General features: G+C 34.7%; 2 protein-coding genes across 2 annotated transcripts; both read left to right on the plus strand.

Annotated features, from left to right (window-relative positions):
- Positions 1-795: 795 nt before the first annotated feature.
- LOC120347424 (organic cation transporter protein-like) lies at positions 796-13,963 on the plus strand. Its single transcript, XM_039417385.2, has 9 exons — positions 796-1,131; positions 1,445-1,588; positions 1,887-1,990; positions 3,737-3,891; positions 6,751-6,940; positions 7,172-7,289; positions 10,629-10,773; positions 13,348-13,524; positions 13,842-13,963. The coding sequence occupies exons 1-9, from the start codon at positions 811-813 to the stop codon at positions 13,961-13,963; spliced, it is 1,476 nt and encodes a 491-aa protein (XP_039273319.2). The 5' UTR covers positions 796-810.
- Positions 13,964-14,527: 564 nt separating this feature from the next.
- Positions 14,528-15,216, plus strand: LOC144429588 (solute carrier family 22 member 6-like). Its single transcript, XM_078117681.1, has 3 exons — positions 14,528-14,623; positions 14,854-14,972; positions 15,057-15,216. Exons 1-3 carry the CDS (start codon positions 14,549-14,551, stop codon positions 15,130-15,132), a joined length of 270 nt encoding a protein of 89 aa, XP_077973807.1. The 5' UTR covers positions 14,528-14,548; the 3' UTR covers positions 15,133-15,216.
- Positions 15,217-16,168: the final 952 nt, after the last annotated feature.

Here is a 16,168-nt window from a genome sequence, read left to right on the forward strand (position 1 = left end):
CGGTATCGGCTATTTTATGGTGAGTGGGCTTTGTTGGGAATTATATTAGCAAATTTTAGCAATGCGTCGTTTGGAAAGAATGACTTCGTCTGGTCATTGGGCCCCGAAGCTCAAGGTAGTCCGGAATACGGAGAGAAATTAAACAAGTCAAATGTTCCGTTTTATACTGCGAGGTTGAGGCATGTGCTAAGGCCATTGATATGTGATTAACTCCAGCACGATATTTACGAGATTTTTGAAAAATTCAATAGCAGGCCATGTATTTTAGATCTGGCGAGTCCGAAGACGTCTTTCAGTATTTACAAATGTGAAACAAGTCAGTGTAAAAGTTCGATATACTGTCAATATCTGGTTCAGCATACAGAATTAAATCGGCCAATTCGAATCTTGAAGTTATCATAATGGCCGAAACTCAATTGATAAAACTGTAGTTAAAGACAATATTATAGAATATTATAGCGTAGAATATCAGTATAAAGAAAATGCAAACAAAATCTAATGTTCTTAAATTGTTGTAGGCCTGGATTCTGGAGCCAGGTTCATATTAGGTTTTTCATTTATTTTAACGTCATGTATGGAGGTATATGCAAAGAGATCGAATCAAAGGTGTAACTAAAATTTGAAATTTTAGCCTAAGCAACGGAACCAACTTAATATTGCTAAATAGTTTTTCAATATTTCTATTTAAATGTAAATTGACCTATTAATTGCATCCGTCTCTACCGAGAATATTTATGCAATTTATTTGCTAAACTTTTTTAAATCGATTTATATTTTCACCTAAAATAGGTAAACATATGAACTTGAGATATGAAAAACAATGACGAATATCAAATGGAAAGTAATTGTCCCGACAATCTGATCGGAATAAATAGAAAATATCCAAATTATGATTTTGACACAGTTTTATCTGGAATTGGATCTATGGGAAAATATCAAATATTTTTAGTACTCGCTGTTTATTACATCACCATACCATCAGCTATGAATCAAGTCGGGAGTGTTTTCCTTTCTGCAATTCCGGATTACAGGTGTTATATACAAGAAGTTGACAACAAATTGTTTGTAAACCAAATCAACTGGAATGAAACTGTTTTGGATATGTCCACTTCGTTTGACTCCAATACTAAAGTGAGAGCTAAGTCTGCGGTATGCGTGGAATGCAAAGTATTTTGCCCCCATATACAAAAGGGTGTTTTATTTAGTTTAAAATGCAGTCATGTTCTAAACTATTCAGCTCCACTGTTGCGACTTGAAATATACCCAATTATGTTGTATTCATACTATAACAGTTGCCAAGAGTATTATTGATCTGCAATTGCATTGCCTTTGGTTGTAGGTGGAGACGAATTTCATTTCAATTTGAACACTTGTTTTGATTACCTACCTGAAGTTGACGAAATATAATAATCACATATTATTTTTTATTAAATAATATATACAGAAACATGATGGATGCAAGCAGTATTCATATAGAACAAATTGCACCCTGCCTATTTTAGAAGAATGCTTTACCAATGAAACAAGTTCGTGCATGAATGGACATGTTTTTGACAAGAGTGGTTACGAAAGTACAACGACGACTGAGGTATGTTTTCGTATACGCAATGGATCAACATCATAATTACGGTTCTAAGATCCATTTGTTTCTTGCCATTTTAAGTTAGTTAAGATTATTCACGTCTATCTTTGCGTATTTGGAGAATTATTCATATATAAACCAACAGATTTGGCTATATTCTGATAGTCACGAAAAAACAACACAAAGTCAGGGTGTATATGCATTGTAACCATGATTTGTCTTCCAAAATATTCATCTAAAGTAAAACTTTTTTTGATTTTTGAGAAAAAAGAAGCAAATCAAAAATGAAATATTGTTTTTATAGTGGGATCTTGTATGTGATCGATTGTATCTTACAACACTTGCATCAGTTGCTTATTTTGTTGGTGTTTTCTTTGGCGTGATTCTTGGTGGAAATCTAGGTGACAGGTCAGTGATTTTAAATTTTGTTCACGATTCACTAAGGCAAACTGTATGCACATACTAACGCCATTTTATTAGTTTAATTTGCAAAACTATTTGAAATATATTGTTTGTCATGGCAGGCGGCATTTTTATTGCACATGAAATGCACACTCCGATTTTTTTTATTCTTGAGTTTTCCCCATATGCATTCAACAGTTTGCAATCAATTGCAGTAGCAAGTCTGCATAATTCCTCATCGCACTGCCTCTATAACTTTTGCTTCTTTTATGTATATGAAGAGCACTTCATTGTGAAAGTGCATAAACGTTCATTTTGTTGTGTATATAGTATGAAGTAAGTACTATTTTGCTATCAATTTCTAAAACCAATTCCCTGTATATGAAATGCGATGAAAAAAATGCAATTTACTGGCTCAATAAAAGCTAATCCATATCATTTTGCCTATTATCGATATGCAAACTTATTCTTATGATTGGATCTTGCGCGAATGCTGCCAGATTCAATATGGTAAACGTGGCCCATTTAAGAAGAAGCCGTATATAAATGATGATAAATGGACAACTTTTTTCTGCAAAATAAACGATTCAAATGAATACAAATCTAGCATCGTACCTCCTAAATGCTCCTAAAACTTTATACTCGTTTGCTAATAAGTGTAGAATATTTGCTATGGTGTTCTCAATAACAAAATAATAAAATTTATGAATAGTAAAAATCCAACACACAGTTTTTGCACAATGGTCCTTAAATTTTATGATATGCCGTCGTCTACTTCATACATGAGGACACAGAACGACATTGAATAACGACCTCTAAAATATTACCAAGTCAATATTCATTATCAAATTTTACAGGAAATTTTTTTTTTCAGTTTCTGTATATTTCTTATATGAATCACAGGACTACGTTGAGATGTATACTTGTATAAAAACGTTAAAGCAAAAAACATATATTAAGTAGTATCAATACCTTTCCATATAACATATGTACGTTTCAAACCTTACTCGAGGTTTTGTTTGCTCTCCCGATTTTATAATCCATTTTATTTGCTTTTATCAATTACTTTATCGTCTATTATGCTGATTATGAAGTCGAAATAAACTTATATTTAGATACTTATACTTATTATCTGAAATATGGCGGTTTGTTGTTATAACCTAAAAATCAGCCAATTTACTATAGACCGTGCCAAAGTCGTAGTCCGTCATTATCTATTCCGGCTATAAAACCTATAAATACTGATATTCCATAGACGACTTGTTTGCTTTCAGATAGTCATCGCATTCATATCCAGAAAAGCACTTTGATGCAATTTTTCATCACAAATCATGTATATATTACAGCTATTCCACTTCTGTGCACTATTTGTAGTCTACGAAGCCTTACAATGGCACTACAAAACGATCTCGTGGTTCTCGTTGATAATTAGATTACTATTCCGACCCAATTAATAGCATTTCATTCATTTTTCGCACGTTGGAAAATAATTTTCACGCTCCATATATGAGGATATACATAAGACTTCTACCATAGCAAACGCTGTATTCAAGGTATATCAAATACAATGAATAAATATATAAAATAGTATAATATTATGACTTAAAGACAATTCGTTCATTGTTGCTCGTTCCGAGCTAATTAAAAAAACCTAATTTAGCTCGTTCATTTTATTTGGAATGGAAACAAATTATTTTATCAAATAAGCTATTATTATGTTTATGTGAGTTAACCACGGTTTATTTGATTCAGGTTTGGACGAACTCGTGTACTTATAATCGGACAGATTTTTGCGTTTACATTTGGCGTTGGTTGCGCGTTTTCACCTAACTTAGCAACATTTGCTGCAACAAGATTTTTTATTGCAATATTTTGCCTAGCGTCCGGTCCACCTTCATTTGTTTATGGTAAGCATTTAGGCATTATACCACCATAAAACAGTATAATTTTGCATAATTGTGCCTCACAATATAACTAATACATAATTCTTCTTAATTAGTTATATTAAGGGGGTTCTCAAACCTTTCTACCCATGCAGGCTGGCAGCATCAAATAAAATGAGCTCGCGGACCCGCAACAAAAAATTGGAATATATATTAAATCATTCCAAAATATATCGGGTCTTACGTGTTTTCACTATCAATTTGATAGTTCTGAAACGATATTTGTGAAATATTAGGCTCATCAGCTATCAAAAGAAAGAAAAACAGACACATAAAAAAAAGCAAGCACATAAGTAGCGTAGTTATGTATCGACCGATGTTTTGAAATTTGCGCGCTTCTACGCCTGCCAATTTTTACGCTTTACGCATCGCGAACGCACACGAACTGACCATTTCCTTCCTTCTTGACTTTGTGGGAGCCATCATTGTTTCTTTGTATAATGCCCCTTTTCCCGTATTTTACCGAGTGTTTGATTGAAATTCTCATTTTTGAATGTAATGCGTTATTTGCGGTTTTGTAATGTATTAAAAAAACCATGAATTTTCCATGTAATGTACCATATGACAATGCTCGGATTAAATTTGTAGAAAATGAACCTTGATGTTATTAGCCTTTGTTCGTATTTAATGAAAACGTAGTTTACTTTGTCCCAAGCGCAAATCCGGGTCAAACTTTTAAGTTGTCAAATATATATTCCAATTTAAATGTAAATCAAAAACATGTTCCATATTTTTGCTTCTTTTTTTAAGAATTGTTGATTTTGCTGTTTAAATACGATAATACTCGTATAAAATTATTCACCTTCGTGTTGGGCTGATGTGGACTAAAACTAGATTTTAGAGACCTGCGATAATTAACAAATCGCTTTCGATGCGTGTGATTTTCAATACAACTAAGCGTTTACGAAGGCAGAAAAATAACACAACAATAAAGGTTCTTGCGGACTGGCGAATAAACTTCGTCGATCGGCAAAGCGGTTGTGAAATACTGGGTTAGAATATTCTGCATTAGATGACCCTGAAACCTTTATTGTGCAGAGGTGTTATTCTTTAGTTGTCGGTAAGACACAGTCGGATTTTGAGTCCGAACTATGCAAACTCTTTCCCATCAGAGAATCACGATTGACTGTGAGCTTTCGCCCATTTAATCTTATTGGACACGAAATGGACCTATAGATCGTTTTGAAACTACTTTTTTTTAGAATTCCTTGTCATGTTTTTATTCTATTCAATTAAAGAGTCCTGCTGCACACTAACACAAATCTATTTCTGTAACGTTTCGTCCGACCAGAGTCAGACTTCCTCAGACAAGCAGTTTACAACAATCAATATATAAAGAAAATGCAAACAAAATCTAATGTTCTTAAATTGTTGTAGGCCTGGATTCTGGATCCAGGTTCATATTAGGTTTTTCATTTATTTTAACGTCATGTATGGAGGTATATGCAAAGAGATCGAATCAAAGGTGTAACTAAAATTTGAAATTTTTAGCCTAAGCAACGGAACCAACTTAATATTGCTAAATAGTTTTTCAATATTTCTATTCAAATGTAAAATGACCTATTAATTGCATCCGTCTCTACCGAGAATATTTATGCAATTTATTTGATAAACTTTTTTAAATCGATTTATATTTTCACCTAAAATAGGTAAACATATGAACTTGAGATATGAAACATTGTTGTAAACTGCTTGTCTGAGGAAGTCTGACTTTGGTCGGACGAAACGTTACAGAAATACATTTGTGTTAGTGTGCAGCAGGGCTCTTTAATTGAATAGAATAGTCATATTTATTCCAGCTACAGCATCCTTGCAGTATGCGCATACGGATCCACTAGCATAAAGGCATAGAGAAAAGATAGGAAGTTAGTCTCGCACAACCCAACTCAAATTCATGTTTTTATTGTTATGAAAATATCACTTCTTTCCTTAACTACTGGACCAATTGTTTTGAAGTTTCCAGTGGTTGAAAATTTATACTAAATTTTTTATGAGATCTTATATTTCATCCAAAATTTCACTGTATTATTTTCATTTAGGGAAACACGATTTTCAATCCGCAGAGCTTGACGACTGTCTTCCTCTTTGATTTGCGAAATGTTGCTTTGCAAAATTTTTTCGGTACCGGTGACGCACTGTCGATTAGGTATGGTAAGAAAGGTAAAGTACTGTGAATGATTTGATACTACAGTTGTGAGTCGAATCATTCAGCATTTTAATTCACGTTGGCACAGGGCGCACGAATCATCATTGTCACAGAACCTGGTCAGGCTATCATTAATATGACAGTGCGGGTACCGGTACCGGCTCGGCGGTGTGGCTCGTGTTAACCGTTAGGAATACGCTCGCCACCGCACCTCTGATTACTCTGCCTGGGTTCGCAACTTCGAATCCTATGCGGGGATGGTTATGTGCGAGAGGATTGCTGGACTCCTCGCCGCCGTGGGTTGGTTCAAGTAACCGCTGGTTGGTAACGGCTTCCTCCACCAGTCGGTCCGGGCTTTCAAAAAAACAAATAACTAACTAACCCCATGGAATGATAACCGGACGAGAGGCCGTGGTTTGCCGTCATATCGGGTTTCCTCTCCCCCGGGATAAACATGTAAATCCTATCCTAATGAGTTACGATGGTCCACAGTTTCAGCTTCGTCCAAGATATAATTTTTGCGTAAATTGTGAGTAAAATTTCCCGTTTTGGGCTCTGAATCCATATATTTGAGCATTGTCTTGTTTTGTTAGTCCCCATTTCGAGCAAACCTATTAAATTATCACACATGGCTGCTAGATAACACAATTCACCATTTCTCAAATTTTATTTTATAGCTATTGAAATCGTTGGTAGTGAATGGAGAACGTTCGTTGGAATCAGTATGCAGATAATTTTTTCAATTGGGTATATGATCCTATCAGGACTTTCATACAAATGGAGAAATTGGCGCCATCTTCAACTTTCTATCGCCATGTTTTCTGCAGTTTATTTCATCATATGGTTTTTTGTTCCAGAATCACCAAGGTATTACAAACCGGTTTTTATTTTGACTTTGTACTTTCATCAACCTTTTTATATTCAATCTGCTGTGATTCGAATTACTTGGAATGCCGCTGAATAATTTCTTGAATAAATTTTGCAGTAAAGCCAGTTATAAACACTTCGACATAAGTCATTAAATTAGGTGTAATTAAGGATATGGGAAAAGTTTCAATATATTAATGCTGAGTATAGTTTGAATTAATATGGTTTTAGATGGCTATTGTCAAGAGGTCAAGTCAAGAAAGCGAGAAAGATTTCTGATAAACTTGCTGAAAAGAACGGGCGAAAACTATCATCGGATATTTGGGAAAAAGCTGTTATCGATAATGAGGTCAGATATATTACAATTTATAAGAGATTACTTCTGAACCGACAAGCTTTGTTTAAATGATGCAAGATTGAAAAAATGAAATCAAGCACTAGGCTTGCACGTAATTGACAAAAATCAATTCCGTAATTACGGCAAAATCAATTACGTAATGACCCCGTAATTGTGATATTTTTCCACGCATTTAAACCTATCATAACAACCAATTGAATCCACTTCTTTTCCGAATGGGACATTGAAGTTGGGTTTTCATATTCTTGGCAGTACTACACGCCATCGGCAGATGTTAAAGACAAATATCAAGGAGTGAATTCAAATTAATTTTATTCTGATTTTTATCTTTTGTGTTAGCTTTGATTTCCTTTATCACCTTCGCAAATTAACCGTCCCATTTTTATGCGATCAATTTTATTTTATCATTACCGACACTGGTATACGGATATTTATGGAAACGATAGTTTTTTAAAACCACCTTAGTACTGAATAAAAATTAAGGGTTTCTAATTTATTAACCAACGACGAGCGTATTCACTCATTTGATTATACTTGCGATTTCCTCGCGACGAAGACTTGTTTTTGCAGCGTCTTCTGCATTATCCGACATTACTGCCTTGTTAGCATTTTATAATAATAATTATTGATGTCGACTTATTGACGATATTCTGATTACCATGCTTCATTTTACATTTAATCATTTCGCGGACTGAATGTTTAAAACATTATTTGCGATAAATTTAGATTAAATATTATTTATTTGAGTATATTTTAAATATCGAACTTATATGATATGCCTTCTCCGAAAATACAAAAGTTATATCGCAAAACAATGCATTTTGTGACATTTATTTTACACTCACGACATTAATTTGCTAACTCAAGTCGGCGATCCTATCGGCCAAGATTGACACAAGTTTGGTCGAGTGCCGGTGGTATTCAAGTAGACGATAAATCAAAATAAGTTGCCGCATTTGGTAAGACAGTTAATCATACATGGCCGAAATATTGAAAGGAATTGTGAAAAACATCATGCGCAAGGCCAAGTCCGGACTGATATATAACGATAAAACCGTTAACAGAACATCAAGATTTTGTAATAGAAAATGGATCTCGCACAGAATAAACACACTGGCTCATATTTGATTATATATGATAGCAGTTAAATTTTTTTGCGGTCCGCGAGGAATCCGTCGTTTTGCTGTTTCTCTGCCGTCTCAATCGCTTTACCGATGCCGAGAAGACGAAGTTGCGTTGGTTCATTACGCAATCTCTCTTTTGTCGTCATATTGCTATTTGATAAGCGCGACATTAATTATCACGGCGAGGTATTGGCGCGAGTGATCAATCGCTCTTTTGGCTTATTTGGTTCCAATTCGTCGCGAAAGCTCTTCGTTAAATTTCACAAAATCGTCGTGTTGAAAGGTTATGGATATTTTCCTGTTTATACCCTAAGTATGAAATAAAACAGCCAAAAACAGTATGATATTCCATGTTCATATATCAAGTGTTGATATTAACATTAAAGAATGATTAAGCATTGCTAATCCACACTTGGTGGGGAATTCCCACTATTTAAACGCGTGACTATAAAATAAAATGAGATAGAAACGGAACATATATACCATAAGTAACGGAAAACTGGAACAAGTAAATAATAAATAAAAGTAAAATGGATACAAATGTTTGATAGACCATGTTTGAAAGATTGATCTCCTGCGTTCATTAGTCATTTCACCCGAAGAAGTTGAAACCGGGCGTGTTAGCGTCCATCGGTCTTAACATAATTCTTCCCCCTATCTACGGTTATTATGTACATTGGCCATGGCCATGCTAGATAAGATGCGAGAGAAGTTGAAACCAGGTGTGTTGGCGTCAATCGGTCTTAACGCAATTCTATCCCTTATCTACGGTTAAGTTACGGGAGAAGTTAAAACCAGGTGTGTTGGCGTCAAACGGTCTTAACGCAATTCTATCCCTTATCTACGGTTAAGTTACGGGAGAAGTTAAAACCAGGTGTGTTAGCGTCAATCAGTCTCAACGCAATTCTATCTCTTATCTACGGTTAAGTTACGGGAGAAGTTAAAACCAGGTGTGTTGGCGTCAAACGGTCTTAACGCAATTCTATCCCTTATCTACGGTTAAGTTACGGGAGAAGTTAAAACCAGGTGTGTTAGCGTCAATCAGTCTCAACGCAATTCTATCTCTTATCTACGGTTAAGTTACGGGAGAAGTTAAAACCAGGTGTGTTGGCGTCAAACGGCCCTACTCAGTTCTTCCCCCTTAACTACGTTAATAATTTACATTGGCCATGCCAGAGAAGTTGATAATAGGTTAGTGAATGGCAACGCGTCATGCCCTCCTTCACCTACGTAACAAGAGAGAGAAAAACGGCTGCGAATACCGGAACTCTAACTTCTACTTGTTGAGCTTTCATTTTTCGCAATCGACGAAATTGACTGCTTTGAAGAAAGCTCGTTTCAATGCAATAATTACGACTTTACGGAATTCGTAACTTCCCTTCCGTAACTCAAAATAATTACGTAATTCCGTAAATCCGTAAATTACGTGCAAGCCTATCAAGCAATGGAAAACCACACTCTATAATATAAGTCCATGGATGTTTCCCCAAGCATCGACATTCGACATCATTGTTATTTCCGTGAAAATGGTCAAACAGGAACCGCTCAGAAACCCTTTACTCAGACAAAACATTGTGATCGTTTGTTGTTACGTTTCCAAATTTTTACTATAATACCAATCAAAAGACTGTACAAAAAAACGATATATACAGGCATTTCGCAATTTTAATGTATTTATTGAAACCGAAGTGGTCAGCCATATGGATCTTTTTGCTAAATCTTTGGTATCGTTGTTGGGCGTCTTTTGTCGTGCGGGATTTAACCTAAAACCAATTAATTGTACATGAGAAACGAAAAAAAACAATAATCAAATAAATGAATAAATGATTTCCCTTTGTTGCCGAAAAGGTAGAGGTCATGGGGCACTGGGAACACATATTTCTCATAGTAAAAGAATATTTTTCGTAAAATGTGTGATTAGTCAGAATGGAAACAAAGTATTAATTGTTACTAAATTCATAATGATGATAAGCATTTTAAAAGTGACCTATTTATCATGCGATGCCTACTTTAACCAGTGAGACATTCAATTGGTACTTACTACTTTCGCTTGCTATAGAAATTGAAATATGCTGCATTAATGTCAAGAAAACCGACTTGAAATTTTGATCAGAGGTACGGGAATTAATCGGTAGCGGTGAACGGGCGGTAGTAGTGTATATTTACGGGCGAATGCATACATATATTTATTGAAATAACTTTTCAGAATGCAGTTGGCAACATGTATCCGTACCCGTTCATTTTATTGAAAAGGCCACACATGAGACGCGTAACTATTAACATTGTATTCTGTTGGTTTGTTGTTTCTTTAGTCTATTATGGATTATCTCTCAATGTTGGAAGCTTGGCTGGTAAGTTATTGTTTTTATATCTTTAAAACAGGCAGTGCTTACAGTTTTATTACAAAACTACCCACAATTTATTTGGACAAAGTTCAGAACTAATGACCACTGAACAGGTGACAACTTACAACGGTAGGCGGCACCATCATGGCGTAACACGGTAACAATATGGATCAAGCACAACTATCGTAAGCAAGAACAAAGTGAGTCGTGAGACAAGACCCTCGCTGAAAGTTGCTCAGTATGAGTTTCGTAGCGCATATGTGGTAGCTAAACAATCCTTCAAATTTGTATGAAAAATGGACATATGCTCACTGAACGCATTCCAGCCTGCTGATACAAACAAGAGTTACACATTTCTTAAAGTTGCTTTAAAAACTGAGATGCAAAAGTTTGGTATACGGGGATTCGCAAAAAAACAACAACACATGTTTAAAATTACAACAAATGTATTTTTATGCAATAAAGTCAGAAATTGCGATCGTGAGCACAAAAAAGAATCTGTAATTTCCCATTCAGCGCGCTTGATCCAGTCAAATAACGCACATCATTAGCGAGCGACATGTGTTTGGATATCTACATTCATCCTCCGAGGTGAAAGGTATCCTGACACATGGGAATATTTTTTCGGCAGCTCTTCCTTCAATATATACACAAAAAGGATCAGACCCATGCCCAGTTGTCGAACAGGCAAATTTAATCTGCAACCTTGGTACAGGTTTTTTCACAGCACAATCATCTTCTCGACTATCGCAAAAGTGGAACCGCCACAAGGTTCGCAATTTTTGATCACGCCATCGCACATAAATAACAAATCCAAATAGAGCCCACAGACAATCGTCACGCTTATAACCGAATTGCGTAGGTAAGTCATTTTTAGCAGTTTTGAGAAAAACGTAAAAAACTTTCTAATGATATTGTTATGCCATTGAAAGTCAATAATTTGACATGGTTCAATTTTTTGATCGTATAGCCAGATTTAAGTCAATTTGTATGACGCAGGTATGTTACGCCATAATGGCGCACTGTGACTTGGACAGAAATGTGTCTATGACTTGGGGACATATGCAATTTTGCAACTTGACTATATGCACCTGTCCTGAAAACCAAACATTCCAAATACAAATGTAATTATCAGTATCTACGATGTCTCATTCCAAAAATAGCTAAGCTGTTTCAATTACATTATTTTTTATGTTTAAAAATATATATATCATCTATATAACACGCTCTGCACACCCACTGAAATAGGACTAAGATTTAATAAAAAAATAAAACAGCAATGCACCCAATATAAAAGCCAACCAAGGTGAATCAGACTCGGACAGTGAATATCACAAGTGCACGCCTTCCTATACTGTTGTATAAATTCAAATTTATAAGCGCTAAGCTAGAATCTGAGATGCAAAAAATCTAAATACTTCGCCGAGATTATTTTGCTATTGTGACGTCCCAATAGTCCTGCGATAACAATGATAATTCATCATGACGAAACAATTGCACAAATGTGCATGTCATACAAAATTTTCACTTTTATGGGTTTCGGAATTCTTAAAATAAAATCTTAGTTAACAGACAGTTGCGCAGCATTACATAAATACCTATTTTACAAAAAAAATCTAAATCGCCAAAAATGACTTATGCAATTCGGTTATTAGCCTGACGCAATTTTGAAATAAATAAGAGTAATATCCTCCTAGGGAAAAATATAATCTTTAACCACTTCAAATTTCAAAACAATTGGTCCAGTAGTTCATGAGAAAAGCTTATTGTTCTGAATTTTTTTTTATTATAACAATAAGAAGAAAGATACCAACAATAATAAAAGAACCAGAACAACATCGATATAGTAACAAAACGATGCACTTTGTGTCCAATACCTGAAACTGACGATGGGAACGCATCCCAACTCAACCCAAAAGCGAGAGAGAACTATTCATGAACATGAACTTAGTTTCATCCGACCAAGGGAAATTGATTGTCATGCAGAAATCTGCGTTGATTTCCCTTTGTTGCCGAAAAGGTAGAGGCCATGGGGTGCTGGGAACACATATTTCTCATAGTAAAAGAATATTTTTCGTAAAATGTGTGATTAGTCAGAATGGAAACAAAGTATTAATTGTTACTAAATTTTTAATGATGATGAGCATTTTAAAATTATTTCCAGGTAGTTTACCTCATGTGCGCTACGAAACTGAACGATAGATGTCCTCGTCATGCGCCTCATAACAATGATTACATTATTGTATCGTGTTGATATACATTTCTCTGTACCAAATGTAGAAAGAAAGCAACCAATTTATTTGGGGCCAAATGACAAAGAAGTTCATTTAGCCTCGAATCAATTCAGCTGTCGAATAATATTTGTAACGATAACGATAATATTTTTGTTTTTGTCCGAATAAATAATTGATAATGGTGGTTTAATACCGAGGTTGAACGGATAACCATATTTGTCCTAGTCCAAGACTAACAACAGGTTTATTCCAGTTTCATTCATTATACTTCTCTATATGCATTTTTGAATCTACTAAACAAACTATTGAGAAATGGCCCTGTAGTTTTGGTAATTTAACACAACAGGTGACGACAGGGTCAATAATTTACTTGGAGGAGTTTGTGAGATTGCATCTTGTGTTATTGCAATATTAACAATGGATAGATTTGGAAGAAGACCGATTGTATCCATTGGTTTCTTACTTGGAGGAATATCCTGTATTTTGTCAACCGTTTGCAATTACTTTTCATCAGATATAAAAGGTTTGACGAACATACTCTTGAATTGTTTGAATAATTAACCCTAATAACACACTTGCTATCCATACCTTGTAAGTTACAGACCAATTCATTAGCATCAACATAGGATTTGATTTTAATAAGCTAACTAAATATTGTTATACTCGTTTTGTGAAGTGGACGAGAGTTCAGGGTACGTAAAGTGAAGAAAGTGTGATTTATATCACATTACTTGCTGTTCCGCATTACTTGCATACTCATCTAACAAACTCATCTAATACTCATACGGTTTTATTTAAAGGCATTCTGTGACACTAAATTTTTTACAACAATCAATTTAGAGCTTGGATTCGTTGGCTTGGCACTCGCCCTACTAGGAAAACTGGCCGTGTCTGGTGTGTTTGCAGTTATATATAACTTCACAGCAGAACTATTCCCAACTGCTTTAAGGCAAGTTGACTAGTAAACTATTATGCTTTGATTTATTATTACAATTTCAACTGCGTTTTATAAATTAAGGGCTAAAGACACTTTTAATTAAACAGATGATGCGGAAGTTCACATCACAAATTAAAATTTAAAAATTTGATTAAATACAATTATTTTTTTATATTCTATTTGTTTCGTTGGGAATCGATTTGTGTCAACATCATTTTAAATATATGTTCTTATTACATATTAAACATAGACAATTAGCTGTTACCTTTTTAGGGTTGAAATGTTGCTGAGGTTACAAAATATAATATTGATTGGTTGTTTAAGGCAGTGTTTCCCAACCTATGGGTCGCGGAAAAATTTTCTTTGGTCGTTTTTTTTTCAACAAAAACCTAAAAGTTACTAATTTTCATGTTTAGGGAATTTTATTGTTTATTTTATATTTGGTATTGAAGTGTTGTTCAATTGTAATTGTATACGGGGGAAGTATCACAACGTAAAAACTTTGCATTATTTACTTTGTTTTGCTTAATTAAGGGTCCACTCCCTAACGAATGAACATTTTTTTAAACTAAATATTTTCAACAGAGCAACAGCAATCGGGTGCGGTTCAATGGCTGCGAGACTTGGTTCGTTGATGTCACCTGTTATTATAATGATACAATACCACGTCCCTTGGTTTACAGGAGTGAGTTCAATATATTATAGATAGATTCAGTAGACTATTTTTGACATTTGCTTCTAAAGGGTTCACTAATAGCACCCCCACGAATGGGTAGTAATAATAATGGCATCAGACCAATTTCATTTAATTTTATAACGCGCACTGTTTGAATTTAAACAGTATTTTTCACTGTTGCACAGCATCTATCAATTAGATGAATATGTGAATTTGACAGATTGTTCTTCACTATACAGGCCGTCTTTGGTATCTTTTCGTTCATAGCGGGACTGACATGCTTACTTTTACCTGAAACCAACATCGTTCCTCTCACTACGACACTAGATGAAGCAGAAAAATTTTATTCAAATGCAAAGTAGGTCACACTTTCGTAATACCACGACAGTATATGTTTTTTGTGGATTCTGTGTGTCACTTTGTTCACTTGAACATTTTTCAGGAAAGAGATTAAAAGAGAATCATCAACTGGAGAAGTTCTCATTGCCAACGAGTATAATATGCGAATGAAACACTGAACAACGTTCAAAAAACTTTGCCAGTGACCAATTCAATTCCCTGTTACATCGATCGATGTAATTGCTAATGAATAAATAAATTTATGCAGCTTTTTTTTTTAAATAATTCTACCACAATTGAATTGTAAGGAACTGTATTGAACGAGAAAATTTGCGAATTTTTAATTTTACGTCTGGGAAGTTGGATAAATGCTGTCTCGGTTATATAGAATTTCGATTGACAAGTTAGCAGTACAGAAAAATTCGAGATTAGTATGGAAGAGCTAAAAGATACGGGTCATCATAAACCGAAACAAGTGAACAATTTACATGTGTGGATGGTGATATTGTTACTGATAGGATGACAAAATTTAAAAAAAATGTGCAGTGAAAGGAGTCTACTTCTAAAAGATTTTATCCTAAATTATTGTTGCTGGATTGACACAGTTGCCATTTCTCATCACTGAAACTGATTTCAAAGTGATTAGTGATTAATGAAACTCTGGATGGACACAGGTTATTGATATTCAATACATCGGAAAAGAGAATTAAAAAGTTGTTCCTACTTTCTTGATGATTTTCCGCGTGTTCGTGCAGAATATTATTAAAATTGGATAAATGGCTTACAGTTTGTCGATAGGGTTGGTAGCTTACCATACATAATATACTGCCAAGAATATGCATATACCGACAACATGCATATTTATACAGCATAGCTAACTCAATATACAAGTACTGCAGTCATTAAGGTGATGTACAGCAGAGTTAGATCAAATACATTAATTCAGTTCAATTACAAATACAATTACTCCGTGAAAAGAAATATAAATTACATTTACAATTATAACGTTTTGGTTCGTACATTTTCCCTGGCTCAAAAACTGTTGGATTGCACTTGATGAAGATTAGGCTACGAAAAGTTTCTGAACCCAATAAATTACTTCTTGTTGTATAAAAGTTACCCGCAATTGAAAAAATTCTTTCTGACTGGGATGATGTTGCTGTTAGTCCTAAATAATCCTTGGCTAAAGACGCAAGCGTGGAAAATTCTTCTGAT

Source organism: Styela clava, chromosome 11 (assembly GCF_964204865.1).
Source record: "Styela clava chromosome 11, kaStyClav1.hap1.2, whole genome shotgun sequence".
NCBI lineage: Eukaryota > Metazoa > Chordata > Ascidiacea > Stolidobranchia > Styelidae > Styela > Styela clava.